This window comes from Colletotrichum fructicola, assembly GCF_000319635.2.
Source record: "Colletotrichum fructicola Nara gc5 chromosome Unknown KSG_Nara_v1_contig06, whole genome shotgun sequence".
Taxonomy (NCBI): Eukaryota; Fungi; Ascomycota; class Sordariomycetes; order Glomerellales; family Glomerellaceae; genus Colletotrichum; species Colletotrichum fructicola.
Window position 1 is genome coordinate 1,743,280 of NW_027094056.1, and position 25,918 is coordinate 1,769,197.

The 25,918-nt window shown below is 55.1% G+C and overlaps 6 protein-coding genes across 6 annotated transcripts; 3 read left to right on the forward strand and 3 right to left on the reverse strand.

Moving 5' to 3' along the window:
* Positions 1-3,047: 3,047 nt before the first annotated feature.
* Positions 3,048-4,571, reverse strand: wbp1 (Dolichyl-diphosphooligosaccharide--protein glycosyltransferase subunit wbp1; the record flags this gene model as incomplete). The annotated part of the gene is made up of 3 exons (XM_032021624.1): positions 3,048-3,473; positions 3,532-4,346; positions 4,430-4,571. 3 exons carry the CDS (start codon positions 4,569-4,571, stop codon positions 3,048-3,050), a joined length of 1,383 nt encoding a protein of 460 aa, XP_031892471.1.
* Positions 4,572-5,116: 545 nt separating this feature from the next.
* On the forward strand, positions 5,117-5,441 carry nuo9.5 (NADH-ubiquinone oxidoreductase 9.5 kDa subunit; the record flags this gene model as incomplete). The annotated part of the gene is made up of 2 exons (XM_032021613.1): positions 5,117-5,306; positions 5,395-5,441. 2 exons carry the CDS (start codon positions 5,117-5,119, stop codon positions 5,439-5,441), a joined length of 237 nt encoding a protein of 78 aa, XP_031892463.1.
* A 422-nt stretch (positions 5,442-5,863) lies between these two features.
* CGGC5_v010783 (Beige protein-like protein 1) lies at positions 5,864-13,964 on the reverse strand (the record flags this gene model as incomplete). The annotated part of the gene is made up of 7 exons (XM_032021602.1): positions 5,864-5,896; positions 5,952-6,638; positions 6,690-6,847; positions 6,895-10,338; positions 10,385-10,862; positions 10,914-11,308; positions 11,357-13,964. The coding sequence occupies 7 exons, from the start codon at positions 13,962-13,964 to the stop codon at positions 5,864-5,866; spliced, it is 7,803 nt and encodes a 2,600-aa protein (XP_031892464.1).
* A 4,661-nt stretch (positions 13,965-18,625) lies between these two features.
* On the forward strand, positions 18,626-20,372 carry SPM1 (Subtilisin-like proteinase Spm1; the record flags this gene model as incomplete). The annotated part of the gene is made up of 2 exons (XM_032021580.2): positions 18,626-19,003; positions 19,146-20,372. The coding sequence occupies 2 exons, from the start codon at positions 18,626-18,628 to the stop codon at positions 20,370-20,372; spliced, it is 1,605 nt and encodes a 534-aa protein (XP_031892466.1).
* A 1,188-nt stretch (positions 20,373-21,560) lies between these two features.
* Positions 21,561-24,614, forward strand: CGGC5_v010785 (uncharacterized protein; the record flags this gene model as incomplete). Its single annotated transcript, XM_032021567.1, has 1 exon — positions 21,561-24,614. One exon carries the CDS (start codon positions 21,561-21,563, stop codon positions 24,612-24,614), a length of 3,054 nt encoding a protein of 1,017 aa, XP_031892693.1.
* A 263-nt stretch (positions 24,615-24,877) lies between these two features.
* Positions 24,878-25,907, reverse strand: DODA-0 (4,5-DOPA dioxygenase extradiol; the record flags this gene model as incomplete). Its single annotated transcript, XM_032021556.2, has 2 exons — positions 24,878-25,660; positions 25,713-25,907. 2 exons carry the CDS (start codon positions 25,905-25,907, stop codon positions 24,878-24,880), a joined length of 978 nt encoding a protein of 325 aa, XP_031892694.2.
* Positions 25,908-25,918: the final 11 nt, after the last annotated feature.

Sequence of the window (25,918 nt, forward strand, 5' to 3'; positions counted from 1 at the left end):
TGACAGGGAGAAATGTCAAAAAGCCCATCGTCGTGTTCTTGAGTGAACATCTTGGAACTTCCAAATTCATTTGCCCAACACTCTGTGGTTCAAAGAAGGCGCTTCCTAAATATCCTCCGACTCTTAACAAGCATTCCCACAACATGACTGACTGGGACACTCTCTGGCCATTTGCACAAGACGTACAACTAGGTCTGATGGTTGTCCTCAGCCATTGACGTTTTATGAAGATATTAAAGCCCCTCCCGTACCGCATTGACAAGCTGCACAGAACCAACCAACATAGAATCACTGTCATGGCTTGAGTCCTACGGCAATAAACCATGGTAGATGTTGGGTATGCTGCCATCAGAATCGCCGCACCTTAACCGCGTGAGATGCTTGAAGAAGCGTCAAGCCATGAATAGCAATTGAACTCCTTGTCTAATGTCCTCGTGGTATTATTCAACACCTATGAGTAAACAACAACCAGCGAGGGACGACGTAATGGTACCGGATCTGAGAATTATGTACAGCCATGACACTGATTACACCCTTAGACCAGCAATTGTCATCAGCTCTCACTTACTATGTCCTGAAGAAATCAAGAAGTTCAACGCTGCAATCGGCTGAAGTTCTCATGCTCTTCATCAGAATACTTCTTTTGAGCTTTCCAGCCATGCTGCTGGTTAACGAAAATATAAAACGCATTCTGCTTGTCTGTCCATGACATGCACAAGGCAATCATTTCAGCCTTTGGGCTGTCAGAATCAAAATGCATTCCTCGCTGTCTGTAATCGCTCTCTGGGATATTTTGAGCAAACTTTCACGCACACAAGTCCTGGTGTTTGGGTTGACTCTTGCCAAGGGGCGTGCTGATTCACCGCACCAACGCTATCTCCATCTGTATCTCACCATTTATCCATCGAAATAGGCTAGGAAGACCCACTGACACCAGACACTGAGACCATGATGCTACTTCGGATCCACGGAAGGCACTCAATCCCTCTCACAGGTCATGCGTAGCCTGAGACCGCGCATTTGATTGCCCTCGGCCCCTCAGCCACCAGGGATGTCCACCTCCCGGTACTCACGAACCAGATGGCAAAAGACACATTTTGGCCCAGAAACCTTCCTTGGTTCAATGGTTGCACACTTATTTATACTGGCATCGGCTGATTAGTATGTGAAGGTCGAGGAGTGAAGTGCGACTGGAAAACATAAAGATAACCGGGAAGATTAACTAGCCAAACAATATGCAACTGCCCTGCCGTGACAGTAGACATGGCAGTAAGTAATAAATTTCAAATGACCGATCGGGGACGCTGTTCTTTAGCCACACAATGCATCATGTTCTGGCTCTTCTCCTCATTCCATTCCTCTGCAAGCAGCAAGTAGATTGCCCCAGATGAAATATGGGCTCACAAGACTCGCTCGCAAGACTCTTCAGACGACAGCAACGTCCGTCCTCTGGTACTCCCTTATAACATGTATCCACAACGAATATATGAAAGATGAGTGTCATTGACTAGCATTAAAATGACTCCTACTGGGTAGCGCTGATAGTCAAAGTCTGACCATACACACACCATTGGCCAAGGGGAGGCTGAATCTTCCCTTGTGATGAATAGACGAGGTTTTTACCGGTTCAATTTGCTCAAAGATTATGGATATGCACCTTGAGGCTCTTTTATATCCAGCCGTTACAGAACAAAGCTTGTGCCACCTTGCCGGCCCGGAAGATGCTCTTCACCGTCTTCCCCACGAACGACAGACATGTGGAGCCTGTAACACGGCCATTTCCCGCAACGCCAGATCCCACCCCATCGCTGGGTTTATTTAAGGGTGATCACGACTTGTCTGAGAGAGGAAGTTCACGACAAATGGATGGGTCCAGTTCTTCCTTTTAGTACATCGGAGATTAACATGTCTACCTACACCACGACTTGTCAATATCTCGTTAGAGCACTTTCTAACTTGAACACCTCGTCTGTTTCGAGACAACCGAAATCTATTCGTCCCTGTCCACCTTTCCTATGAGAGTATTCACCTATGAGAGTATTCACTTAAACCATCACACTAGATGACGCAGTAAGCTCCCGAAGATCCGAGTTATTTGCTGCATCTACAACAACAAGATGTCTTGTCTAGAAAGATTATGCGCTTGCTAGGCTTTCTCCAAAGACAATCTAGTAATGGAATATTGATGCATTGTTGCCTCTGGCTCGCCCAAGGTCTGAAGCAGATATCTCAGTCTACTTATACCCTCCAGCTCGCACCGCCCGCCTAGGACCTCCAGACTGAACACTGCAGGCCAGCTATATATCCGACAGCCTCATGGCTTCCTCGGTCTTGAACAAGACAATGGATCGCTGCGAATTTGTTTGGATCACGAGGGGAATTTAGAGAAAAACGCCAGATCTGAGAACCAAGCTGCAGTGTGTTAGCACAACCCATCCACCCACCAAACATCCAATCGTTACCACGTGGTTGCCATCCCAGGCTTATTCCAAAGTATACCTCAAGAGAGAAACCCTCGCCAGCCAGAGGACAGCACACATCAAGACATTCCACCGGGACTGGCCTCTTTTCCGGCGTCATGTGCTGGTCTGCCTCCTGTGAGAAGCTGAGTAGATGATGCAGCATTCTACCTACGTGCAAGCTTGCGAGTTCATTACCGACCATCTAACACGTACTCGAAGACTTCTTTTACACCATCACGATGGCTGCATTCACCGATCCGGTGAGGGTCCGAACACAATGACATAGAGCCAAGTCAAGAACTACAATCACAGAAAACCAACGAGACCAAGTACGTCACTAAACAAGTCATTTTCGCAAAGCCACCCCGCATCTGTCGGGGAAGCATCCTATGCCGAGATGTGTACACTACAGTTACAAGCCTCTAGACCACCTCAAACTTCATGGCGCAAATCCAGATAAGGCTCGTCATCGGGTCCATTTTTCTATCCTCGTATCATGACTGCCACTCTCAACTCAGAGCGCCCCTCTGCACAACATTCCCGGGGCCTCATACACACTCATCCACTGACTTATTCTTCACTCGCTTACTGCGTCTTCTTGGCCTGTCCCGCAACAGCCGTGGGCGCGCTGTACATCCACACGGCAGAGAACAGCACGAAACCAGAGACGGTCGCGAAGATGCCGCCAAGCCAGGGCCAGGCGCCCGAGATGACGTACGAGCGCGGCCACTCGTCGTGCGCCATGTGGCGGACCGAGACGGTGTTCTTCTCCTCGAGGTAGTTGAGGAAGGGGCGCTTGTAGTTGATCTTGAAGTTGAAGATGCCGTGCTGGTCGGGCAGCACGAAGGAGACGGCGAAGGTGGACGCGTCGCCCGTCGTGGCCTTGGGCTCGAGGCGCAGGCGGTGGAAGGGGGACAGCATGCTGAACTCGAGCTGGAGCTCGTCGTCGGCGGGGACGGTGAAGGGCGTCCACTTGTCCCAGGAGTACTCGGAGACGGAGATGATGTAGGTCTGCCTTTGGTTAGCATTCTGTCTTGCAGTCTTTCTCATTCCGCAGGTTTCAACTTACCACCTCGTTCTTGACCCGGTAAATCTCAGGGTTCGTGTCGTTGGCAGCCTCGTTGAGGTGGTGCTCAATCTCATTCACTCTAACAACGCCAATCTCCTTGAACGTCCACCCGGCAAGCCTCTTCGCAAACTCGCGGTTCCAGGTCTTGACCTCCTTCGCGGCACCAGCAGGCTTAACCTTCGCATCAAACCACGCATCGCTCAGCAGCTCCGCGGATCCCAGAAGAGTGAAGCGCGCGCTGTTGCGGGCCTGGAACGCAGAGACCAGCGCCAGCTGCTCGCCCGCGGCGAACAGGTCCGCCGCGTCGAGGGCCTCGGCCTGCTCCTTGGGGTTGTAGCTGTACGCCGTCTTGGGCGCGCGCACGATCGGGGTGAGCAGCTGGCCGGCGCCGAGGACGTGGCCGATGGCGTGCGGGAAGGCCACAATCTCGCCGTCCTGGGAGAAGTAGGTCTTGAGGCCGGCGCGCAGCGGGGCAGGGGCGGGGAGGGCGAGGACGTCGTGCTTCTCGGGGGCGCTGAGGGCGTCATAGTTGAAATGGTCGACGACGAGGCCGGTGCGGTCGGCGGGCAGGGCGATGTCGAGCTCGGCGAGGAGGCTGACGAGGGAGCTGGGCACGGTGGCCTCGGAGGAGAGGGCGAGGAGGATGTTGCCGTCGGCGTTGATGAACTGGAGGAGGATGTTGGGGGTCAGGTTGGGGCCGAGGCCCTTGATCTTGGAGGGGAAGAGCAGGACGTGGTCGTAGACTCGCTCGCCGAGCTTGAAGAGTTGCAGAGACTCGCTCTTGGGCGACTCGTATGTGATGCTGAACCCGCGGCCTGCAAGGTTGCCCACCAATTGGTTAGCCAATCTTCTTCCTACAGCTGATTTCAAGCTCTCATAAGCAAGAGAGGCAGCTCACCTTCCAAGTCTCCGAGGAACTTGGAGTACGTCTCCTTCTCAGCGACGTCGTCCATGATGGCGAGCAGCCGGCCGCCGGCAACGCTGACAGCGTGCACGGCGGCGGCCAGGAACAGCAGACAAAGCGAGAGAAGAGACCGCATTGTGCAATTGGCCAAAAACAAACGGAAAGAACAAGCCTGCGGTCTGGCTTTTGGGGGTATTTGTTCGTGGGTGGTGGGAAGAAAAAAAAAAGGGAAAGTCGGCGCACAGCTGTGGTGCGGTTGCGTTGCGTAGCGCTGCGGCGGGAAGAGCTTCAGCACTTTTGGTGCATGTGTCTTGAAGCTTGGGGATACGTAGCCGTTGCCAAGACTGTCGGAGAATCCACGGCAGAGTGGGTGGGAGTCGGCAGCTGGCGCACCAGTGTGGTCGCCGACAGGGGTAAGGTAGAGCAGTCGCGGCCAGTGGAGACAGCGCCCGCCCCGGTTGGGACGACCCTCGAGGTTGAGGTTAATCCGGCCACAGTTAATCCGGCACTCTTCGGCCGGCCATGCGGCTCCATTCTGAGCTTCGGCATCATCGAAACCGTCCCTCAGCTATCGCATCAAGCACCCGACGACATTACCCCCACGGTCAATTGATTACGCAGAACCCGGCCTCCGCCACTTCCCACCTCGCAGAAGCTAATCAACTTCCCTCAGCACCGAAAATGTCCGCCGCATCCCCCCGGTTCTGGGCCGGGCCCATCCGCTACCTCCGCTGGTCCTCCCGCGAGAAGCCCGCCTACTTCTGGTCCGTCGTCCTAGGCGCCCTCGGCCCCATCTCCGTGGCCGTCGTGCCCCCCTTGAGGAACCTCGTCGGCGACTACAACGCGCCCCCCATCCCCGTCTCATACCCTGGTGAGTTCGACCGCATGTGCGCCATGCAAACCTCGATGCAAGGCTCTGTCCCGGGCATAGTTCTCAAACGCTAATAACAATGGTGCAGTTCCTTCGGGACCTAGGAAGCAGTTGACCGGCTACGACGACGAATGAGCACCCTCAAAAGATACCTGGCTTCATCCGAGCGAAAGACAAAAAAATCACAACATGTAAATACGGCGGCGTCTGGGCTTTAGACAGCAAAGCAGGGAGGAAAGAGCGGGTGGCCGGAGGCATGCCGAGCCAGAATCACGTCGCTAAAAGGACAAGGCCTGCTTCCACTGGGGGAACGCCGACATTTCACGGTGCTCAAGCTGTACACTACCCAATATGCAAAGTTCTATCAATTCTCTTGCGCGCGCGGAGCACGCTTAGATCTCTCTCCAAGTCGCTATTGTGAAGGGCTATCAAACAAGACAAGGACAACGCCAATTCTATGCTGGGTCGTGTAGACGCCGCTATGCTTCCCTTTACCAGCTTGCTTTTCGGTGGTCACCTCTGCTTACCATGTCGAGGTATTGCCCATCTGGTAGACTCTATCTATCTCTCTGAACCAAGTTCCACTCATACTGCGATTTTTGTCAGTGATTCGTTCTGTGGCACGACTTATTGGAGGAATCTTACCACTCGCCCGTCGTCGTCGCCGGTGTAGACGTATTGCGGCATGGGAGTGATGCATGTAATGCCTACATCGTAATTGGCGCCCACTTCCGATCGTGGGTCCACATGGTCCAACCGTCGGAGCAGCTCCAGAATCCACCTGCCGTTCTTCGCGGTCTTCTTCCAGACATTCACGCGGCCTCTCTTATGGCCCGTGAATATGAGGCAGTTTTCCAGCCACTCATTCCCTGCGCCCTCGTAGAAGGCACATGCATGGACATAGTCGTCCGGCTCGGCGCAGACGTTCTGATCTAGGATGACTGTGCCGTTGATTGTGTAAAGTACCACATTAGGTCCGGATCCCAGCATAATCTCTCCAGAGACATCGTTGATGCGAGCGCATTCCACAGCTCTTGAGAGGGGTAACTTGCGAATGAACTCCAGCCGATTGAGGTCCCAAAGGAAGGCCTGGCCATCTGTCGACACGGAGACGAATGTGCTGAATGACTTGGAAACGGCCATATTGGTCACAGGAGAGCGATGTCCAAAGAGCGACTTCCGAGGGAGCAGGTCCACGACCTTTCCAGGAGCGGTGTGAACCGCGTAAACAGAAATGACGCAATCCTCTCCGGCGGTAATGAGGGTCTTGGAGTCGGCAAAAGTGGCGCAAGATAGCTGGCCGATGTGAAGGTTTTCGAATAGTCCCGCCGACTTCTGATCATTAGTTGAGGCTCGTCCAGAGAAAGTACCAGGCTTTCTTACCCTCCTGTTGTCGCTGAAGAAGAACCGGACACTGTTGTCGGCGTAGCCCCACTCGAGGAACTTGTCGTACGGCGCAACATTCAGGCGGAAGGGCGAGGCGCAGATGAGCCGGTCGATCTTGGGGGAGTATATAAGTGATGCGACCCTCTCGTGTGATTCTGTCCCTTGTGTTAGCTGGATTTTCCCCACCTAGAGAACAACTTACCAAGGAGTGGGTGGGACAGCCTAGTCAGGGCGTAGACGGATGTATCCAGGCGCCTAATCGGGCACGAGGCGTGCTCACGAGCGGGATGGGACCGAGTAAAGACTTGGTGAGGCGTCTGCCCAAAGTTATGGATCACACCAGCTGTGATTCTCCTCTCTTGGGGATCGCTGATGTTGTCAAGATCAGTTGCTCCGCGGTACGACAGATGATGAAAGACGTTCAGGTTGTCGACAGCAGCATCGCCTCTTTGCTTGTATCCAAATACCAAATCGATCCATTGGTTCAAGTGCTGGCTGACGTATGGGCTTTCGAGGGCCTCGCGATGCTTGGCAATGAAGATCTTCGGGTCACCCTTGGCCCATGGGGGAAGGACAACATTATTAACCTTGGTGCCGGTGCTTTCACGGTTACCGAAGTTGTACTGATTGATGTTGGTCAAGAACTCTGGCAAGCAGAAGAACTCCGGGATCAGCTCCCTGACATCCGCCTTGTTGTCGCAAGAGGCCGACTGCCAGGCATGAGGGATAGACTGGAAGAGACGGTCCGCGTGGTCAAATGATCCACCCTGAAGGAGGATATAGGACTGGACAAACGGCGGCAGACGGATGAGATACGATGACACGATCATAGCAGAGGAGTAGTGCGTTCCATAGTGGAAAGGAGTCTCGCCAATTTCTGCCAAAGCATCATAAGATTCTCTGAAACCCGAGACGCGACCAGATGTCTGGGCACCCATCGGCTTCGAGAGGTCTCGGAAGCTCGCTGGATCGTTGAGATTGAGCTCTTCACTCGTGTAGTCGGCCAAGACCCACGGGAAGACGGGGTACTGGGTGAGATCGTTGAACGTGCGACCGGCCATAGTGTTGACGAGCATCAGGTAGTGGAAGTTGGACATCTCGCCCTTTTGCCATTTCCTCATTGCTGGGTTCCATGGCGTCGAGTTGAAAATACTTCCAAACTTGGAACCAAAGCCTTGGGGTTGTTCCTCAGATACCTTCAGCGCCTCCAATCGCCAAGCATCTTCGGGGTTGGGCAGCGAGCTGGCAGCATTGGTGTGCGGCGCCTTGCTCATCAACTTGCCAAAAACTTCATCTCGGATGTTGGGGTTGATGGAGGTCAGCAGGTAACTGCGACCATCGGTGAAGAAGACCTCGATGGCGACATCTCGGAACAGGAATCTGCGCTTTGAGATACTGATCACGTCATACCACCTCCAGCTCCGCGATTCTTGTTCGCTTCTACTGGAACTCTGGCGCTGCTCGGTAGTCTTGGCATCCGTGATGATTTCGGAGAACGGGTCTCGCTCCTCAGGGGGAGCTTGCCATGCGTTGACAATCTCCCCAGAGGCGCATTGGAAGACGTTATCCATGATGTAAAGGGCATCTTTGCCGATGATGAGGATACCCTCACACCCTTCCAAGCCTACGATGCGTGAAATGTTGTACACCGCCTGGACCTGATCTCCTTGCTCCAGTCGCCTCATAACCTTGCGGTTCTTGTCTTCGAAGCCATCGTCACCCTCGTTGGCATCATTGGGGTCGTCGACCAACTCAAAGTCCTCTTCAGTGGCTACAGCGGACTCGTTGGCTTCCTCTTCCTGCTCTGTATCCGGGGGCGAATCGGTAGTATCTTTGGCGCCATCAAGGCCAAGCTGTAGCTGTGACGATGCCGGCGTGGCTGGCTTAACCGGGGACGGGGATATCTGGGCCGGGGCCATGTTGGTGTTGACTTTGAGGGAGGATGGCGATGACGGAGCTTCACCTGCTCTGCGCTTTGGCTGGTAGTCTGAGTGTTTCTTTGAATAATCCGGAAGAAGCCTCAACCGCATTCGGTTGCGGCCCTCGGTTCGATCGAGCTTCCACTTCAACTGGGTCTGCTCAGCAAAGACCGCACCGGGGCGTTTGAGATCCAGGTCCATCTTCAGGAATGCCGCAGCCAGATAAGCCATGTCATCCTGTTGGTCCTGAGTGAGGCGCTGGTGCTTGAAATGCTCGCTGTTGAAGATGCTCTTCATCCAGGCCCCGTTTGCCATGTCGTGTCGCAAAAGCACGTTATCCATAGTAAGGGACTCTGTCTGCCATGCCTTGAGTCGATCCCTGCGTTTTGCCAAACGGTACTTAGCCGAATCTATAGTTCGCTGGTTCTCGACAGCCACAAACTCCTCCCATGCTTTCGATATCCCCCCAAAGAAGAAGGCATCCAACGAAGCGCGGTGCTTGTCCACCCACTCGATGAACGTGTCATCGTCGACTTCAGTGAGCTTAACAGCGAAATCCTTCGTAAGGTGTTGTTGGTCCGGTTGCACGCATTGCCGGAAGAGAACCTTGGCTTCATCTGGTTTCTGAACCAGCATGATGCGCATGATAGTTGCCGCGGCAGACCGAATGGACGCGCGGGAGTCGACAAGCTTCGTGTAAAGCTGATACCAGAAGAGCTTCATAAATTCCTCCTCGTTAGAAAGACAGCCGAGAATAGGCGCCTGCCAGTAAAGAATCTTGCTCATGAAGTCCTTGGCGCTGGAGTCCGGTGTATCGGGGTCATCCAGTTCTGAGAAGCGAAGGAGCAGAAGCTTGAGGAAGCACTGGCGTATTGTAGACACTGCTTGGCTGCAGAGACGAACGCTCTTGACGCTGGCGACCTCTGGCCGTTGGAGATACTCCAGCACCATGCCAGCAAATTCCAACATTGGCTCTGTGCCATTAATAAACCAGCCCTCAAATATTGACTCCGTGACATGAGCGGCGAGACGGCCCATGTTGGTGAGGATCTTGGGCTCACACAGCACCTTTTGGTTGGGTTGGATATGGGTTCCTAGGCGCTGGATAGTGTTTCTAAGCACAAAAGACTCAAAATACGCCTGGTGCTCTTGGAAGCCTGGCGGGATCTTCAGGAACAAACCAAAGCCCGGAAACTCTTTCCGAGTGAAGACCTGGTCAAGGAAGACGCTAATGACCAACTCCAATAGGCCGTCCAAAGTTGCGCTGCTTGATTGCTGCGAAGCAAGTTTCTTCTTTGGCGACATGACTGGCGCGAATCTCGCAGAACTGGGTGCCTTGGGAGATTGTTGATTCGTGAGCAGAACGAAGCCGGATGCTTTCCGCAGAGGGGTTCCGCGCGGATTGCCTGCAAGAGTAGCAACAGCATCTGTGCTTGTCGTACGGACGATGGGTCCGGGCTGGGAGCCAGCAAGAGGACGGATCATGACGTCGCCGCCCTCAAACGTCAAGGCAGAGTCCCGCGAGTTGAGTTCCGTGTCCGGTGTAACGGCGTCGGTGCTGACGATGATCGGATACGCGGCCCAAAGGAGGTATCTAACATATTCTGATGTGAGGGCGAAGTCCCTAAACTCCTGAGAGCGAGAGTGCAGGTCTGCCATGAACCGGATGACCGTATGAAGCATGGGCGCGTTGCTAGATATCCTTTCGCTGTCGCGTTGGGCGTTTTCTGCAGGTTGTTAGCTACGCCGAAAGTCGCTGGAGGACGCGCATACCTCTCGAGTCGAGGCCTCTCGTTTCCATCGACTTTGCCCGTGGTCGGGTCTCCAGTCCCTCGAAGCCGCTTGCCTGAAGATTTTGTAGTTTCTGAGGAGAGTGGGGGGAGTTCGGGTCCTCCTGGTGCCTCATGACATCCTTCAATCCATGCTGCAGCATCGACGTAATGACTTGGAGGCTCTCCGGGTAGGTGATTCTAGACTTGCCAAACGTTTCAAGCAAGCTGGAGAACTCAAAGTTCCGCTCCAAGTCGATCTCAGCCACATCAAAGCCAAAGAAGATGCAGAAGCAAATCGGCCACAAGGAAGGGATATACCACCAGCGCTTTAAACGGTGCGCCATAATAGTGAAACCGCCCGTCTTACCCGAGAATTTCGACGTGTACGTGGAGCCGTGGGTAACGAGCAGTCTGGCCAAGATCTTGGTGCCATTCATTACAGTCTCGGGGTCGTCGCTCGCCAAGAGATACAGTAACCACTGGTCCATGCTCAATAAATATAATTGGTTTTCGTCAGGCGGCGGTCTCACCTTATTGGTCACTGTTCTGGCGAACTTGCTGATGTTGGCCTTGTTACCCTTCTCACAAAGGAGAAGAGAGTACATCCCAAGAATCTTGGCACCTAACTGCTTCTTCGTGAGGAATCTAGATGTTGTGTTGCTCGAGGCACTGTTAGAGTCGAATGTGGCCCTTCTGGCAAATCCGGGAGTGGGGGATCGAGTGATGGCGGAGGCGGGTCGGGGGGTCCTGACGACAGATGCGATGGGCGAGTGGTAGGCGTATGTGATAAAAAGGGCGAGAGAGCGATGCACTTCCGCCGTGTAGTTGCATTTAACAAGATGCTCCAGAGCGCTCATAAAATGAGGCAGCACCTCTTCGGAGATCGACTCTGCCTTCATAGCATCAAGTAGTCGTTTAACGATTCCTATAGGGATTAGTGTTGAAATACATGTCAGCAATTGTTTGAACTTACTCATACGCATCAGTCGCCTGCTGTTGAACTGATGGTATTTGCTCTTGACGGAGAACGTCACGAACTGCTTGTAGTAGAGCTCTTGGGTGATTGGAGCCGACCGCCGCCAAGTGTCGAAGTCAATGAGTAGGATGCGATATGCCAGAGGGTTGACAATGAATGACTCCAGGGGCTCAGCGTGCTTGTATCCCACAAAGTCCAGGACGAGGCTCAAGAGCTGAAAGCTCAAACGGTCTCGCTCCTCACTCGAGATAGGCAGCCGCAAGTTCGCATTATCGGCACCGAGGTTGACGGTGTAGCCCAGTTTGGCTCTGAGAAGCATGCCGAGGATTGCGTATCCGTTATCGCGTTCCATGGCCTCACTGTTTCTCCAGCTTTTCCGGATGCAGAGGAATGCCATCTCAACCGCCCGCACAGTCTCCTCTACCGTAGCCGCACGCTCCACGATCTTGAGAGCAAGTGGAGTAAACCCAGCCAACCTCCAGAAGTTATCGTCAAAGTAGGAGGGTGTGGCGGCCACAGGACTTCCAGTCATGACGGCGATTCCGTGGGATCGTGCCAAGGCGTCAAGAAGACAGGGCAGAGCAGTATTGACCGCAATGGTCGAGCCGGTCCTATGAGTCATTTGGATGAGGTTGGTTGCCGCGCTTCGAGGCAATGCGCGGTACAGCTGGGTATCTTGATACACGCCATCCTCTCTGAATACGCCTGCAGGAACGATGCCGAGCAGAATCTTGACCTCTGGCAGTAGACTTCCAGCCTTATCGCGAATAGCCCTAATAATATCGGAGCTTTCGTCTCTGCCAGGATGGAACACTTCATTTCTCAAGCCGAGAGAGGCGGAGGCTTCGTAAGTCTGAAAGCCGCCGAGGCTATCTTGGAAGTTGCCTTGGTATTTTGGCGATAGACCATAGTGAACAGCAAGAAAGTCGTCACTGAGGACATCCTCGAAGAGATGCGCAGATGCAAGGGACCATTTGGAAAACACCAATCCTGCGCCAACCTGGCTGGAGAGATCTCTTGGAGTACCCAGAAACGCTTGAACAGGATGCGATTTGGCATTGGCAGATGCGAAAGAGGCAAAGCTTTCAGTGCTGCCATTTGTGAATGGTGGTGGAGAGGGATAGGAGCACTTGATTTGCTCAACAAACTCGCCATTGACGTACAGAGAAGCCTTACTTGCAGTCATTGTCTTTGGCCGTCTGTGAACAAGGGCAAGATGGTACCACTGCTTTTCTCTGAAGGCCATACCCTTGAACCTAACACTTGGGCGACTGGACGTAACAGAGGTCTGCAAGATGAAGTTGTGGGTATCTCTCTCGAGGTACATCAGAAGAAAGCATGTCTGGGTGGCGTCAAAGACACCAAAGAGGGTAGTGTGAGCTGCGGGATCGTATCTGTCCACGCGTATCCATGCTGTAAAGGTATAGCCGGGGGAGGAGCTTGGCGGAAATGAGCGGCCCAGCGTAGGTAGCTCGATGGAAGAGTGGCCATGTAGAGAGAGGTCGAATTGAAAGAAAGGGGGCCCAGTATAGCTTGACGCCATTTCCAAACAGAACTCTGATGCCTCTGGTGAAGGATTTGCTAGTAAGAACTGGGTGTCTGATGGTTGGTTGACGCCCAAGTACATGAGCTTTTTGCACAGAATAAGAAGCTTGTCTTTTTCAGGCTGGCTTAATCTTGGCTCGGGGTCGAAGACGACCCTTAAGAAGCGAGAGAGAACGCCGGTGGTATGTAGCGCGGACAGATTGAAGAGGGAATTTGAGACCACACTTGACATGATCTTGAGAACGATCATCGAACAGGGGTTGGCCGGCATGTCCTCCGCTCTTGGTATTGACTCCCAAAAGCCGACGACGGCGCGCAGGATTTCGGGGTTGCGGAAGACGGCCTTCTTCTGGACGATGTCGCGTACCTCCTGGGCATAATCTCTCGTCTTTGGGGGTGTTGAGGTTGTCTGTTCTGCCGCATCGTCTTCGGCACCTTTTTCTGGCTCCGGCTTGGCATCCTCGACCGTCGTGGGCGTAGATGCAATCGACTGGCATAAAGCGTCCACTTTCTTGTCGCCCAGCGAGAAAGCTAGAAGCTTGCCAAACACTTGACAATTTGTCCACAGGTCCGAGTCGCTGCCTCCAAGCCCCACGCTGGCGATAGTCTGCTCGATAGCCTCCCACCCACCTCCTTCGACTCTATGACGGAAATAGCGTTTGTTCCCAGGGTGGTCGTGGAATGCCGCAGCGAAGACGTCCAGCACGGCCTCGAGTAGTCCAAATAACCCATTCTTCTCCTCATCTGTTCGTCGCTGGGGGTTGTAGAATCCCGAAAAGGATCGCAGCACGTCGAGCAGCTGCGTGAAGCCGCGCAGGTGTCGAAAGTCATCTTGGGGCGGGCTTGGCGGTTCGGTGGCGGCAATGTGCTGGCGGATCTGGCGAAGGCTCTTGAGCAGTACGGGGAATTCGGGGTAGCCGTCGGTCGATTTTCGTTGTCGCAGGCCGTTCGTTAAATCTTCGAGCATGCCGCGCAGGATCTCGGTAGCCTTGGAGGTAACTGCGTGAGAGGACGCAGAGGTGGAGGAGCGATATCTCCTCGATACTTGCAGCGTCGCCATGATTTGAAATATTTCTTGTGGCTACCGGTGTTCAAGTCGACAATCCTTTCATTCCAATTTTTTCGCTCCCAGCACCCATCGAGGGTCCAGGCAGTCGTCAAAACTGTTCGGCATCGAAGTAGGATACGGCTTTCGGATAGGCGTCGCAGCTCGAGGCTCAGAAACGGGCGGGTGTCGGGTTCGGAGGGAGACGCAGGCGTAGAGGATTAATCGACTTTCGAACCGGTCCCGCCCAAGGATAAGAGTGCAGTCGGTGGATATGACGATAAAATAGAGCGAGCTCAAAATGCTCCAATGACGTCCAATAGCTGCGCGTTATCACGAAGACGGAGACGGAGCTGGCTTGGGCGAGCTGCGAGTGTCAGCCTCGAGGCGCGCGGTGTGGCTTGGGCCGTTCTCAGTGGCCGCCTCGTTGGGTCCAAGAGCGGGACGCAGCGGCAGACGTGGGAGGCACCACTCAACGGCAGCCCGCGGGCAGGAGCAGGTCTGGCGCCCACTGCCAGTCGGTGCAGTATGCTGACCGCATGCTGAGCCGGGAGTGGGGTAGGAATGGTGGCGGTGCAGTGCTGAAGGATTTCACAGTGTTCAGCGTTCTGTCCCGGTTACTGAGACCTGCCGAGCAGGCCAGCGCCACTGAACGAGCCACTGCGGTCACCATCACTCGGCATGTCAACCACTGAAGCACTTGGAGCCCATTTGCTAGGCCCGCGTTGACGTCGGGTCCCTGTTCCCGGTTCGTCTCCGTCGCAAAGGCACCTTGCTCAGCTTCGAGACCATATCGATACGCCGTGCTATTAATGGCACAGCTGCTGCTGCTGCTTTGACAATCAAACCAGAGCATTTGGCGGGACGTCACTGTGGGTTGAGCATGTTACAAGAAGCCATCATCCCCAGACCGTTGCATCTCTCCCAGCTCTTGACACATAGGAACGCAACAGCCGGACGCTGTCATATTAAACCGGTACCAAAGAAGCGAAATATTCTAGAAACCGAGCTGGACGTGCTCGGCCCGTAGCAAGGTTCGCCTTGCTGCTGACACATGAATAGACGGACGCATTCCGGAGCGGTTCTGCGCAGTGAGAGCTTCCAGTAGACAGCAGTGTGGAACCCATGAAACATGACTGCTTCAATCCCGTTCGAGCGCGCTACTTCCATGTGCCAAGTTGAGCAACGACGTCCTGCTCGGCCATCAGCTCGGCCTGAGGTTTGACCGTTTGATAGCTGACGCCAGTGTCTTCACTGCCTGGATTAGCAGGCGAAAGAGCCATTGGGCTGTACTGTGACCTTTATCAAGGTATTTCGACTGAACACCCTCTTTGATGCATGAAACCCTCCAAAAGCTAGAAGTGCTGGAAACACGAATCAGTACGTGACGGCCTATCAGTCTTTGTATCCTTTGAGTCAGTAGCCATCTACCATCGTATCCAGCGCTAGCTACAATCATAATGCAACGACGCGAACAAGAGACAAAGTCGGGTCAAATGGCCATGTGTCATGACTCCCTTGACCGGGGGTTGCTTGAGCGATCATCGGTTCCGGGGATCGGGGATCTTGCCGTTGGCATTTGAAGCGCAGTTGCCATTGCTGAACACTTGCACGCCTGCTGCATCTGGGAAGAAGCTTGGGCGACATGGGTGGTTTCAGTCCGCCTCCTCCCAGACACCAAGACACGAGACTCACCAAGCGCAGGATGGAGTGTTCAGCGATGGTTGGCACAGATCCAACGGCAGATGGTTGCTGGAATTCGGCAACACCTTCGTTGTTCGCTGTTCGCCAGAATGGATAGCATGGATCTAGTCCGCATCAAGTGTCGCCAGCTGGATGGTGTGTCAATCCGGGTCATTGTCCTTGTCTCTGGCCTTTGGACAACGACACGCGTACTGGCTGCATCCATATCTAGTCGGCGCGAATGGCCCAATTATGTCTTTGGGTGAGACGAGATGGTGTGGTGAGATGCGGCTTTCGCATTGACAACGACTCGCAAGCTCATGGCGTTTCTGAGCACGACCGCGGGCGGTAAACAATGTTTATTCGCCTCCAAAGTGTCAAGTTGCTGATGGCGTCGAAGTCGTTGCTGGCAGTTCCTGTAGGACCGGAGGAGCAACGCAATCGGCCTTGATCGCGTCCTTTTCGCCATTCGTCCCTCGAGGACCTGGATGACTCCTCGAGTGACCCCAGACTTGCTCGGCGTTCCGTCTCCTCCACCCGCTACGGGCAAACAGTGACAATCCAGCTCGGAGGGAGCTCCCCAGCCAAGCACCAAGGTCCCTCTCACTCAGGCAGCTCAGGCAGCTCTCACGCCAAATGCCCCCCGATGACGGGAAGGCAGGGGAAATGTGAGGCACGTGCCAGGCACACACGGGGGCGTACCATCTGACCAGTGGGTCAGGCGTGTGGGCTAGCTCGGATCAGCGTAGCGTTGGTGCTGGGCCTCGCCTCCCCGCCTCCATGTTCCAGTCAGACAGCTCGCCGCCCCTTCAAGGTACCTCTTTTGGGCCGGAGCTTGCCCTTTGACCAGCTCGTCTAGCAGGCGACCGAGGCAAAGGTACCTTGAGGATTGAGCATAGCTCCCAGCATCAGCACTGAGCAACAGCCGCCGGACAGCAGCGGGTGAGACGAACAGCGAGAGCTCCAGTGGCTACGCAGGCCTTGAGTTCTCCCGCCTCGCCTTCAATTCCCGGCCTGGCAGTGTCCCCGTGAGACCCCGTGAGACCCATTTGCGCCGGATACCTTATTACAGTTAATCACATCATCATTGAGCAAGTTACATGCTCAATGGGGCGGGCGGTGCGATACGCAGCCTGACTTGCTGCTCGCCGCCCTGGCTGGTACAGTCCTGGCCGCATAGCGGTGCTGCACAACAAGCTAAGGGTAGCTCGCTGACCGAAGCCGCAGTCGCACTCCCAGTGACATGCCCGACATGCCCTGTCCCTCCGCCCTTCCGAGGTCAGATCAACAGGCCCAGGAAGGCAGATTGAAGGTGAAAAAGACGGTGACAGGGTAATACGGACTGTCTGATTTTCTGAACACGACGGCGATGCGGCTCCCCATCCCTGTGAGTGGTCGGTAGCACAGTTCAACGAAACGACGAAAGCTTCGAGTGTCGAGATAAGACGGGATGGCAGCGCTTGTTAAGCTTCAGGGTCCTCCGGATAGATCTGCCTCGCTCTCCGCTGCGTGAATGTGAATCGCCCATTGCGCGTTATCGCATGCAGCGCTATGCGGGATATGCGGACTGTGTGGATGCCCCTGGTGGGTTGGGAGGGGAGAGCTCTCCAAGCTGGGTGAAGAATGCATGAGGAGAGCTGATAGTGCGGTACATGACTTGGCTGCAGCAGCAGCAAAGTGTCCGAGGCTGGGCGGCGGCGAAGGCCGTGTTGTGGTGAGCTGGCTGGCTGGCTGGCTGGCAGAGCAGGTACCTTGCGTTGGCGTCGAGCTGTCTTCGTCTGCTTGCTTCTTCTTTCCAGGGTGACACCGTCTGGATGGACGACACCGCATTCAATAGCTCCTTGACGATGCTAGGATACGCTGTCAGAAGCATGGGTCGAGGAGGATTCCAGGGCTGTTCGGCCACCCTGTTTGCCTGCCCATGTTTCGACGCGGTGGTTGATTGCCGCAGTAACTTCGCGACCGCCTTGGCTGTCGGGGTACAGCGTATGATGACGTCGGGGGTTTTGGTTGTGACTCTGACTCTCCCGCTGCAGTCTTGTCCGGACCTTGCTGCTTGTGCGAGCTCAGAGAGCGTGAGAGCAAGAGGATTGTTGGCTTATCGCAACCCCAACAGAGAATCACGAGGCTGATTCAGATGAATAGACCAAAGAAAGAAACCGTTGGCTGATCAGACTGATGGACGGGAGCTTGAGATGAAGCTTCCATGGCCGTTCGGTGCCGTGGAAGGAGGCAACTGGATGTCCACCAGTAGGTAGGTAGGTGCTTCCTGCCCCAACAGGTATGGAAGGTAGGTAGGTGTACCTGACGGAAAGGGCACTCGCGTGAGTCGCAGAGAAAGTACCTCGCTATCGTCCATACGCACTTTCCCATCCCAAACAGCCTTCCGTATCGAACCAGGTGCCTTGCTGAGCGTCCCAGGGAAACCCCAAACGCGACCCTCTCTTATCGCATTGCCGAGGAAACCCTATCGAGTCATTCCATTGGCTCCCTCGCCCCAACGCTAAGCCGGTTTCGGCCCCTTCAGCCACTCAACAGCTCTTATCTTAGTCGGCTGCGTCACACTGGGGGGCGCGCAGCCGTCCTAAGACCGGCCGATAGCAGCCTGGTAAGGTACTTGCTTGCGCCGGACTCCACGAACACTGCGCGACCTGCACCAGGGAGGTGCCTCGCTGTGTGGGAGTGGAGGTAGTGTACCTGCCAGGTCCCCATCCATCGCAACAGGTTCCTTACCTCACCAACAGCTGTGCGCACGCAACCGCCGTCGCTGCCTTCCCTTTATATCTACCCGCACCCGCTCTCCGAAGCTTCCCCCATTTCGCTTGCTCCATCTCTCTCTCATCCCCCTCCCTCTCTTCCATTGACTCCATCCTCTCTCAACCCATCGCGTATTCGTCGTTCTAGGGCGGCTTTTCAGTAACTTCATTTCCTTCGTCTTGTTTGCAAACGTCTCCGGTAGACTCTAGACTCATTACCGTATCGCAACCGCCATCATGAGAGGCTTCGTCGGTGCCGTTGCCGGCCTGGCCGCTGTTGCCAGCGCCACCCCCTCCCTCTCCATCCAGACCGTCCACGACGGCATGGCTCCCGTCCTCTCTGCCACCAACGCCGAGGCCGTCCCGAACTCGTACATTATCAAGTTCAAGAAGCACGTCTCGGAGTCCGGTGCCTCAGACCACCACACCTGGGTCCAGCAGATTCATTCCTCCGCTCAGGACGAGCGCCTCGAGCTTCGCAAGCGCAGCCAGGAGCCTCTGGTTTCTGACGTTTTCCACGGCCTGAAGCACACCTACAAGATCGGCAAGGACTTCTTGGGCTACGCCGGTCACTTCGACGAGGACACCATCGAGAAGATCCGCAGACACCCTGACGTAAGTCCGACCATCCTGACACTGCTCAAACACCGCGAGACCCACCCGCGCTTGGCGGCGCATCACCGAGCTCCGGTCGGATAGCTTCGGCTGTCATCTTATCACCTTGCTATCGAGCCATCGCTGACAATTCCATCTACAGGTCGAGTTCATCGAGGTCGACTCCGTGGTCCACACCCAGGTCCCTGTCAAGTCCCAGGTTGAGGACAAGTGCGACGGCGAGCTTGAGAAGCTTGCTCCTTGGGGTCTTGCCCGTATCTCCCACCGCAAGTCTCTGGGCTTCGGTACCTACGACAAGTACCTGTACGCCGGTGATGCCGGTGAGGGTGTTGATGCCTACGTTATCGACACCGGAACCAACGTCGACCACGTCGACTTCGAGGGCCGTGCCAAGTGGGGCAAGACCATTCCCTCCGGTGACCAGGACGTCGATGGCAACGGTCACGGCACTCACTGCTCCGGTACCATCGCCGGTAAGAAGTACGGTGTCGCCAAGAAGGCCAATGTCTACGCCGTCAAGGTCCTCCGCTCTAACGGCTCTGGTACCATGTCCGACGTCGTCAAGGGTGTTGAGTGGGCTGCCACTTCCCACACTGAGCAGGTCCAGTCTGCCAAGGACGGTAAGCGCAAGGGCTTCAAGGGCTCCGTCGCCAACATGTCTCTTGGTGGTGGCAAGACCCAGGCTCTGGACGCTGTTGTGAACGCTGCTGTCGATGCTGGTATCCACTTCGCCGTCGCCGCTGGCAACGACAACGCTGATGCCTGCAACTACTCCCCCGCTGCTGCTGAGAAGGCCGTCACCGTCGGTGCCACTGAGCTCGGCGACCGCCGCTCTTACTTCTCCAACTACGGCAAGTGCACTGACATCTTCGCCCCCGGCACCAACATCAAGTCCACCTGGATTGGCTCCAAGTACGCCGTCAACACCATCTCCGGCACCTCCATGGCCTCCCCCCACATCTGCGGTCTCCTTGCCTACTACCTCTCTCTCCAGCCTGCTTCTGACTCTGAGTACGCTGTTGCTGCCATCACCCCCGAGAAGCTCAAGAAGGCTCTGATCTCCGTCGGTACCGTTGGCGCTCTCGCTGACATTCCCCGCGACACCCCCAACGTCCTCGCCTGGAACGGCGGTGGCTGCAACAACTACTCTGCCATCGTTGAGGCTGGCGGCTACACTGTCAAGCAGCAGGCCAAGGAGGTCACCATTGACGACCTCGAGAAGGCCATCGAGGAGGACTTCGAGGTTCTCTCCGGCAAGGTTGTCAAGGGCGCCAAGACTGTCGGTACTAAGGCCGAGAAGTTCGCTAAGAAGATCCACGAGCTCGTGGACGAGGAGCTGAAGGAGTTCCTCAAGGAGACCTCCTTGTAAGCGTCGTAATAGAACGCTAGACTGGTCTAATTTATTTCCTTACGTTTTTCTGGGTCAATGACAGTGTACGCATAGGGTTACATTGCAGGATGGGTTAGGATGGGAATGCATTGCTTCATGGCTACATACAGATCTCACAGCACGAATTAAGTCTCCTTACCTATCAAAACATTGACGCGCTTTGAACCAGTGATTGAGTTATGAACCTGTGGTGACATCTGGCAGGTGTGTAGTCCCTTCGTCCCAACTCTCTTAGTAACCCCAGCCAAGCCAACCAACTGAGCATGATGTTGGCAAACTTTGTTCAACTATGTGAGTAAGCCGCCAGGCAGTTGTCCCCATTCGGCTTGGTGATGGTCAGCTTGGACAGCCTTATGGGTCATGCTTGCGTCTCTCAGATCGCTGCCAACCCCCTTCGAGAGGGCTGGAATACTCTGCGTAAGACATATGGCAGCACATGGTTTCTACATGATCGATCCTCCATATCGATAAGTCGGTTTACACTTTGCCGTTTTGCCCGTTGAACAGCGTGCTGGGACTGGAATGCTGTGTCTTCCATCTCGGGAAGGAATGACACAACAGCTGGCGCTTGCCAGCGCCACCTCATGCCTGCTCAAACCAGGGATCAGGCCCCCTCCTGCCATTCTCCTGCCTCTGGCGCTGGTTGAACGGTCCTTCCATTCTCGTCTCTTCTCTCAGAGTTCACTCAGCCCCGTGGAAAGAGCAATCATGGAGTTCCTTCCCAGTCCTACACGGCGTCACCCCCAAGGCATTGCATTGCCTGGCTTACAACCACTCCGCCACTTCGCCTCTTCTTCTCCCGCATTCAACCTCCATGAACCGATATACAACATCCTCGATCTTCCGATGCTCTCGCGGTTCGCTTTTGGTTAGCTACCATCGCACTTAACCATCAGCAGCCTCATCTGAATTCTCTACACTGCTCACCACCTCCATACCTACTGTACTCTTCTCTTACCCTGCCTCTGATTTCTCCTACAGAAGCCGCCCCAGATGCGTCGGAGCAACAGCAATAAGTCGACCTCGGGGGTGAGCAGGTCCAAGTCGGCCAGATCGACAACTTCTTTCCGCTCAGCCCTGGAGAGGTTGGAACATATTGACCCCGCCATTGCTGATAGAGACGCCCATCTTGCTGCTACTCTCTCTTGGTGTCAGGCCGCTCCTACCATGGTCCCAACGGCACACCATCCTCCACTGCGATCGGTATTCACAGAGTACTCTGGGGACTCTGGTAGCCAGCAGGGGACGCTGGACGGAACCTGCGATGAGAACGGACTCCGGCGACAGAAGAGCGTCCGGTTTGCCAAGTCAAGCAAGAACGATGCCGCCAATGGCAACGGCATCTCCCGACGCCGAAGTGTTCTGGGTCGCATCGAAAACCAGCAGAATTGCGCAGCGGCCCAGAAGACCGATGAATCGCCGTGCTTCAACCCATTCACAGCCAAATTTGTCGAGTCTCTGCCTCCTGCCGAGTCCTACAGACCGGTAGACGAGTGTGCATCGGTCCCAGGTTCGTACAGGAAGCTCCGCAAGTCTAGATCCATGTTCTCCCCAACAGGTCAGACTCCCACGCCTAAGTACTACTTCAGCAATTCTCCGGAGCAAGGAAATCCCACACCTGCACTCAGGCGGAAGTCGATGCAGAACATCAAAGAGAGCAAGTCACCAAAAAGAAACCGTAGTCTCAGAGCGCCAAAGTCCATGAGCTTCCTGAAGTCCACGGGAACAAGGTCCAATCTTCGGACGAATGCCAGTGAAGGCGAAAACAGCGGAAACAACTTCGGTGGAGACGGACAAGCACCCCTTCAAAGCCGCACCTCGAGGTTGTTCACTTCAAACAAGGAGGGCATTCGTCAATCCATGAGAGATCCCTCAGCAGGCAACCTTGCAGTTCCGAAGCGCAACGGCTCCCTTCGCAAGAAAGCTCGAAAAGTCTCCAGTGGGTTCAAAACTAGGCTAAAGTCTTTCTTCGGACTCACCAAGAATGACGGGCAAGGGCTAGAGGGAAAGATGGATTCACAAGCAGGGGTCGGAAGCCACGACGAAGGCGACAGAGACATAGACGAGGACGCCTATATGGATATTGACGACCCAGTGCTGGACGAGTGTTCGATCTCCCAGGTTCCATCACGCGTACCCTCTCTCCATGCCTCATCGTCCGCTCAGCAGCTTCGATCTCGTCAAGGCAGCATAGAGAGCATCGAAAGCCTCAGGAAAGTCTTGGATGATCAGTCCGATGAAAGGTCTCGAGTCACAAGTTGGACAAGCTCAGGAACGCACACTCTTAACAGCCAAAGCACTTGGGGCGGAGAAAGAGATCGACAGAGGCTATCCGTCATCAAGGAAAATGGGCCACATTATTCATCGTCATCGTTTCGTCGACCAACCATAGACGAACGCAGTCCTTACGAGTTCGAGGCCGTGTCTCCCGAGAAACCGAGTGGTCCGCCTGTTCCTCCAGCAGTCGACAGCCAGAGGGTGTATTCTGCGCTAATGAATCGGCTGTATGAGGTCAACCAAAAAGAGAACATGCGAGAGGCCAGCGGCGAGGACTTCCAGAAGCAGGAGGCAAAGAAACTACGAAGGTCTCTGGATGACAGCCCGCCAACAATCAGATGTGTACGGCCAGAAGATGACGTTTTCCGGGATGGTCCGCCGACTCAGATTCCTCCTGTCGGCATTGCGGAGACAACGGAAGATGGCTCATTCTCGGAATCCGGGAGCGTCATCCACTATCCCACGAGGACCGCTCCCACGGGCGCACATTACAGCCCGTATCCTGGACCTGCAGTAGGTGACGAGAAAAAGGTTCTGCCTGTCACCGTTAGAGAGGTCTCGGCTGCTCCGAAAACGCTATCTACTCGAAGCTCGGCCTTCTTTGGCAGCCCGACATGCCACTTGTTCCGGACTACAAGTCCTTACCGTCGAGCATTGCAGAAGTCGATGAAGGAGAGCAGCTCTGAGTCATCTGCGCCTCCCGAGCTGAATCTGGATCTGGTATCCACGAGACGCCATCCAAGTCTCTCTGGCGATGACCCCCGTCTGGCCTATTCGGACAGCATCTATTCTGACCAACCCGTGTCACCGAGGCTGTTGTCGCCCCAGCTTCTCTCGTCGGAACTTCTAACGTCGGCGTTGGTTGCTCCCGGTGCTATTCGTCCTCGTCGTCCGAGTGTCGGGTCGTCTTCCAGGACTAACGGGCTCACGCATTCTAAGAGTTGCTACTCGGACATTACTGAGCGTGCAGCAAACGCATCCACTAGATCTGGCTCCCACGGAAGGTCGCGATCTCATACGCCATGTGAGCCTTTGACATACGTACCGACAATGCCCATCGACACTGAGGCCAGAACCGCGTCATATGCCAGCTCTGTTGAATGGAAGACCTATCTCTCGGCAAACGCATCCAATGGTGATCTTCACGCGCCTGTTAGACAGATGATGGAGGTGAGATACGCCAAGCCCAGCATGCCGAAAGGGCATGTACGCGAGGGGGCTCAGATGTACGCTGAAGATGAGCCCAAGTTGTACAAACCGGCAGGCCCTATCAAGTTTCATACACCACTTCGCACAATGAGCCACAATCGCCAGGCATCATCAGCCAGCCGTGCTGAGGGTGCAGTTCCACCGAAGGTTTCCACACTCTACAGCAATGAGAATGCGATTCCTTACTCAGAGGGCCGTGTAAACGGCCATATTCGTGTGTACGGACCGCCACCGATTCCACCCCGAAGCTCTCTCCGAGAAATTCCGTCAATGCCACTTCTCCAGTCGCGTTCATCCCAGAGCAACATTCCTGTCAAGTCACCCAACAGAGCGACTTCGAAGGTGCGCAGCTCTGATACAATGCCTGATTTCACGTCGGCCGAGACGAAGCCGAAGACTCGATCCCCTATGAAGCTGGTCCGGCGTGTTGGCCTACGGAAGAGCCTCAAGCCGTCAGTCTCCAGCCCAGGGATCGGCATGACGGTGGAGAAACAATTCGGCCCAATGCTAGGCAGTGACCAGGTCAATCGGGGTTCACCCAGAGAGAGACGGCAAAGTGGCAGTGGTCGTCGCCTTTTGGACTCGAGCGACTTCAACAGCACAGACACCTCAGACACGACTAGTTCTGATGACTGGAGGGCTCAGAAGCTTGGTAGTCAGCAGATGGTTGAGAACTTTCTCAGCGACAGACATCGAGCCATGGTTAGAAGCGAGCATTCGAGAGCATTCTTGTGATTAGTAGCGTCAATGTGGAGGCAAGCAAGCGGCGGTGGGAAGGTTTACAACAGCGTTATGATAATGAAGATGGAGTACCGACGGCAGGGGTTACGATACCAGGAAGGCAACGTCCTAATACATGAGTATGCATGCTTATTACTTGAGACATGAGCCAATGGTCTGAGTGCCTGGGAAGGGTGTTATGCTCTATGTCGTGGTAGAAGTTATTTTGAGTCAATGATAATAATACAGATGTGCTACGCCTATGTGGAAAGCTTCCATCACGTCTTGGGTACTGACCCAAACCGATATTGGGCCCATGCAAAGCTGCCCTCCTGCATGGTCCATAGCTGCTTCCCGAGGTCGTCTCCCGCGGCGCCGGCTGCAACGTGAACAGGCATAAGATGGTCCATCCAAGGATGCGCCTGCTTAGCATCCGGTCTCTTACACACCTGCACCATCCTCTCCTGCCTCTCCTCCACCTTGCTCTCCACGGCCTCTTTCAGGGCGTCGTCAAAGCTGACAGAATACGGCATGGGCTCCGGCCCGCCGCCCATGTCGTACAGGTTATGAACAGACATGCCCGCGCCGATGATGACGACGCCCTCGTCGCGCAACTCGGCGACGGCCCTGCCGAGGCGGTAGTGCGCGTCCGGGTCCTCCGAGCCGAAGAGCGAGACCTGCACCAGGGGACAGCCGAGGGGGTTCGTGTCCGGGTGGAAGGCGACGTGGAAGCCTGCCCAGACGCCGTGGTCGAGGCCGCGGTCGATGGTGGGGACGCAGGAGATGTTGTGGGCGGCGAGGAGGGCGCAGGTCCGGGAGGCGAGCGGGGGGGAACCGGTGTTGGGGTAGGAGGCGGAGTAGTACTGCAGGGGGAAGCCGGAGAAGTCGTAGATTAGCGGGGCGGGACCGGGCGCGGCGTTGATGTTCACGGAGGTGCGGGAGCGGGATTGCCAGTGGGCGGAGAAGACGAGGATTGCGGAGGGCGTGAGGGAGGTTATTTCGTGGCCGATGTGTTGGAGGGTTGGATAGACTGGGTGGGCTTTGTTGTACATTACGTCGGGCTGGAGGGTGTTAGTGCGATGGGGGGAGGGGAGGAGGGGAGGGGGAGCTCACGCCGCCGTGGGAGAAGAAGTAGACTGGCATACGGGGCCTTTTTGGCGGTGGTGATGGTGTGGTTGGGTCCATTTGGGATGAGTTTGAGAGGGTTGATGTCACGGCTGTGAGGAACGAGCGGAGGGTTGGGGAGAACATGTATGCGAGCAGGGCGATGAGGAGGGAGAGGAAGAATATTGGGTTTAGACGGGCCATGGTGAGAGGGT